Below are 5,171 nucleotides of genomic sequence, written 5' to 3'. Positions count from 1 at the left end.
TACAATAGCACTTCAGGAGTCACATTCATATCCCGAAATATGTGAGAAATATCTCCGACAAATAAGCTAAATATTGATTGTTACAAATATTATCCAAAATATTACAATATACCAATATATTTCCCTATTAACTAGGGATTAGTTTACGTGTGTATTTATTGGCATGGAGAAATAAAAAAATGAAATTTTTTATAATCATTTTATTAAAGTGAAGAAAAAAATACAGTATTAGACTCTTTTTTTTTTGAGGAACTGTGGGTGATTATTGGAATATTTTTGTTCATGTGATGTGTGGTCCTTAGCGTCCCTGAAAGTTAACATTGTATTATCAGTTCCAAAAAGGCTGTGTCAATGCTTCCAAATACACAAAATAAAAGAGGTTAAGGAAGAGAAACGTCAATTAAGCACAGAACACTTGGATAACTTCGTATTATTTTACATGCGTAGATAGCCTGCTCTCAAATAAGTGGCAGGAACATAGACCCAGAGATCGTAAGATCTTTAAATTTCACATTTTTTAGCAGCAATATATATCAGAAAAAAGAGGCTATGGGATATAAGTTCAATTTTGGGCACATTTAACCACACTATCCCAAACTGTTACTCTCTTCTCCCTACTTCACTTGTACTCCAGGATCATGTTGTTCTCAGGAGCTAATCCAACACAAGCCCTCATGATGTTTTCCAGCATAGCTCGCTGCTTTGATAATGCATTCACCACTGGGGTACCAGGTGGAACCTGTATTGATGCCACCACAATAATTAGTTTTGCGACCTTCCAAATTTACATATTATATATAGATATAGAATTTAAACTTACAAGAGGGGCCTTGGTCAGGTAACTGAGTATGGTGGCAACAGGGTGGAATGAGTGAAACTTGCCCTGTTAAACCCATAATTCAGTGAGTCTTGGAAAGCTGAAAATAACAGAAGTTGGAAATTGGAAGATTAAGAGACATAATATGCATACCTCATCTTCAGCTTTAAACTGGATTCTAGTGCTAAGCTCAGCAAGAAGGACCAGGTCCAAGATAATAGGAGCAGCTAACAGTGAATCCTCACAGGTGTTGTGCAACACTATTGTGTTCTTTCCACCCATGAATATCTCTGAAGTGTACTCATCCATCGCTCTCTTGCTGTCCCCAACATAAGGCACATACTGCAAAATAACAAGTAAACAAAAGAATCAGATAAACAACCAATTAGAGAGAGTATGAAAATGTGAAACAAAAGTTACCTTAATAACAACAACATGGTCAGGATGTTCGCCAGGTTCATAGAGGATGGCGTTGCTGTTGACCATGTCGTCAACGACATTGCTCTTGGAGATTTCCTTTGAGCGGAAGGTTTGAGGGGCTGAAAGATTCATACCGTCATTGTTTCCCAGATGGTTGTAACTCACTATTGATGTTGGCTGTTACTCATCACCAAGACAGTAAAAACATCAATTTGCTTCCATTTTATTAGCTGACATAAATTATTTAAAAAAATAATGAAGTACATTATTTTAATTAAATTTTAAGCATACAACCAAACAATTTAACAACGATACTCTGTCCTAAACCAGTGAAAGTAGCACCACGTGATACGACATTAGTAACATGTACCTTGATGCCTGCCCCTACAAGGAAATCCACCAACACAGATTTCATTTTTGTCTGACCACTCTTAAAGTCATCTCCTCCTATCAAACTGTTCCTCCTGATAGCCAGATCAATCAGCCCTGATGACAACACAACCAAAGTTCATCAATTTTACTTTTGCTTAAATAAAACTTAATGATCCACTTAATAATAATCATAATTTAAGAAACCTGGAACAAAGGTGTTCTGAGGGCTTCCATTGATGAAGGGAACATTTTCCATGACACAAGCAATGGCAAACAAGGTGGAAGGGGAAATCTCAGCCTCGTTCCTGTCCAAGGAAGCCAAGAGGTTTTCCTCGGTGTCGTTTAATCCCACAGCTACATTGCTGTACCTCTCTGTGTTGGCTGTCCAGAGGACAACCACCCTGTCAACCTTGCTCTTTTCCTTAAACTCCCTGAGTTTTCATAACAAATAGTGGATGAAACAAATTCTGTGAGTTTCAAACAGAGTATACAAAGTGCTAACTAGTCAGTTAGTTAGATTGAGGTTGCTGGACTTACTTAATGTCTTTGATGATTTGTTGAACCTGTTCTTTCTTTGTGCCCTTGATGACATTGTTGGCACGGTCTCCTTGGTTGGCAGCAATGAAATCGGGGTCATAGATTCCAGGGAGTGGAACCATGGATTCCATGTAAGGCCTCAACTGCTTCTGCAGGTCGATGTCAAACACCTTGGCCCTGGCCATGGCATCAGCCAGGTTCAAGTTACTGATATCCCATCCCCCGAACACAATATCATCAGGGTTTACCTACATAAATTAAAACTCTTGATTCATGCATGGTTGGAGAAAAAGGTATAATTGATTTAAGAATTTTTATGTTTCGACATGTTAGTATTATAGGAGTTCATGTCACTGATGTTTCCACCCTTGTGGAGTGCGACTCACCTCATCGCCCACATCTTTATACTGTGTTGTACATTGTATTTATTTAATCTATTCAACTATAAATAAATATATATTCTCTTTAACATTTAAAAAAATTATGAGTTAATATTGTATTCTCAAATAATTAGAAACAACTCTAAATATTTTTTTTGATATAATAAAAATAAATACATTTACAATATCGATAGTTTAATAAAATTATAAATTTAATTATTAAATAGAATAATATTAAATACTTTATGTTTCCAAATATATGCACCCTATTTAATACTTATTTTTATTATAAAAAAATTCATAATGTTCATCTCCAATCTTCGTTTTTGTCCCCGGTGGCCCAGTACCTTGTGGGCCTTGCTCACTTTTTCCTTGATAAAAACGCATTTCTGAGACAATTGAACTCACGGGACAAAGGAAAATAAATAAAATAAGTGGGGCAGGATAAAGAAAAGAAATTCAGATAATTTCTAATAAAAACTTAATAATATTTTGACAACAAAACTTTAGTGTAATATCATAAATTGTTTTTGTTTTTATGCAGGTAATTTATGTCAATTTTAATGATTATTTTTAAAAATAACAACAAATTATTTAGGTTTAGGGGTTATTTGATTTCTCCATTATTCATAAAAATGATAATGCAAGCTGATCGGGTTGTTTTTAGCCCTCTCGTATTTGGTAAAAAAAATTGAACTGGAATAGGTTGTCTCATATAAGAATTACAAATTAATTGTATTGGTATGGCTTGTATAATGGTTGGTTCGTATATGGATCTGTCTCCAATTTTTTTTTAAAGAAAACTACATACAGTAACAATAATTTTGTTTTAATATTTTACATTTTTGTTTAACATTGACAATTTACGTTAAATCTTTTATGGATGAAAAAAAAATTATTGTTGAATTTTCTGTTACTTGTTATGCTGTTAATCTGTTCCACCTTGTCATTGACTCACATGGGATGCAAGTTATGGAGAGAAGACTTAGGTGGGTCAAAGAACTATCTGACACTTATATTTTCTCTCATAAATTGGTCTGTATTGTTATCTCTAATTATGGGGATTATCCCTGATTATTAGGATTATATGACTTCGTCTTTTCATTTTCAATTTGCATATTAAGTCGTTTTTTTCTTCTTCAAACTCTTCTAACTTGCTCTTAGATAGAGTATAAACTAGTTGAGAGTTTGATTAGAGATTTTGAAAAAAAAAAAGAGAAAAAGAGTTGATTGATGAATGAGATAAAAAGAAAAAAAAATATTATATTATTTCGTTGAAAATAAAAATTGAACAATAAAATATTCACAGAAAAATAAAAAATATTGTGTATACTCAACTAAAAGATTTTTTTTAATACAAACCCAATCAACTATTTATATTTTTTTTAATACAAACTCAATTAAAAATAAACAAATATAACCTATATATATTTTTATTTTAATAAGTCTAAAACAAATTTTGATTTAATTTAAAATAATAAAAGTACTTATAATAATTAATATAGTTTAGTTGAGGAGTGTTATTTTTTGTAGTGAAGAAAAAGTGAGTTAATAGCACAGAAAAAGAGTGAAGAAAAGACCAAGAGAGATGGAAGTGTACCATTGGAAGCAAGCTCTTGAATGGAGCATATATTTCCTCTCCTTGGAAAGATCCTACTCTGATAGCTGATGCTTGGGTCAGGGACCCAAAGTAATTGGCCTTTTCAATCTTGTCCTTAGTTGCCCATGAAATACCCCTGAGAACCACAACGTCCTCTCATTGGTCACCATAATCATCACCATAGCCACAAATAATAATAATCATAACAACAAAAACAGTTTCAAAAAAGCAATGGTTAGGAAGATGAAACTAACTCTCTGTTAGCAATTACACCGCCGGTGAGGGTTGAGCCATTGTTTCCACCCCACCCCACAAGCATTACCCTGACACACATCAAAGAAACCACATCAACAACGAAACAATCAAAATAATTCAAAAGCTAGGGAAAAGGGAAAACGCCAGAACTAACCCTAGTTTAGGAACACGAGTGTTGGTTTTAAATTCATATTTCACAGTTTTGGGCTTCACAACCCACTGATAAGTGCCATTCTTGTTCTCATGAACAAGTTCAGTGGTTTCATAGTTGTACACAGACTCAATCTCACTCTCTGTGTACTTCACGTTGGGACTCTCAACCTTGAAACTCTCTATGAACATTTTTCTTGCTTTCCGAAGGTAGAAAGAAAAACTCTGTTGGGAAGAAGAAGATGATGGGTGGTTGTGTGTGCACTTTCACGTAGCACATAACCTCAATATATAGAGGAACCGCTATTGTATGCTACTTCACATGTCACAAGATGAGTGGTTGTGAGATCTACACTCTTACAATAATTGTCAAAATATTATGTGCATTATTATTTTACAACTTTACAATATTTTTTTCTACAATTTCTGGTTAAAACACAGTTACAGTCTGTCAGTGTCAATCTTTTGTATGTTGTCCTTTTATATATAAATATTATGAATTCAATATTTGATCACTGTGATTAAATTATTCAATTTTATAGCAACTATTTAAACAAGATATACAATGGAATTATCAGTGAACTAATTAATTGGCACATTATTATCCTAAAATTCGATACTGAATGTTAACGAGTTTTTT

General features: G+C 33.5%; 1 protein-coding gene across 1 annotated transcript; it reads right to left on the bottom strand.

Moving 5' to 3' along the window:
• Window positions 1-400: 400 nt before the first annotated feature.
• On the bottom strand, window positions 401-4,895 carry LOC137812382 (inositol-3-phosphate synthase). Its single transcript, XM_068614333.2, has 10 exons — window positions 4,536-4,895; window positions 4,381-4,449; window positions 4,127-4,262; window positions 2,147-2,394; window positions 1,814-2,040; window positions 1,608-1,723; window positions 1,238-1,414; window positions 971-1,159; window positions 821-883; window positions 401-739 (listed from the first exon to the last, which is right to left on the bottom strand). Exons 1-10 carry the CDS (start codon window positions 4,721-4,723, stop codon window positions 620-622), a joined length of 1,533 nt encoding a protein of 510 aa, XP_068470434.1. The 5' UTR covers window positions 4,724-4,895; the 3' UTR covers window positions 401-619.
• Between the last annotated feature and the right edge of the window lie 276 nt (window positions 4,896-5,171).

This window comes from Phaseolus vulgaris, chromosome 2 (genome assembly GCF_051622355.1).
Source record: "Phaseolus vulgaris cultivar YP4 chromosome 2, ASM5162235v1, whole genome shotgun sequence".
In the NCBI taxonomy this organism is placed as follows: domain Eukaryota; kingdom Viridiplantae; phylum Streptophyta; class Magnoliopsida; order Fabales; family Fabaceae; genus Phaseolus; species Phaseolus vulgaris.
The sequence above is the reverse complement of the archived record's forward strand: the minus strand, read 5'-3'. Positions and strand labels throughout refer to the sequence as shown.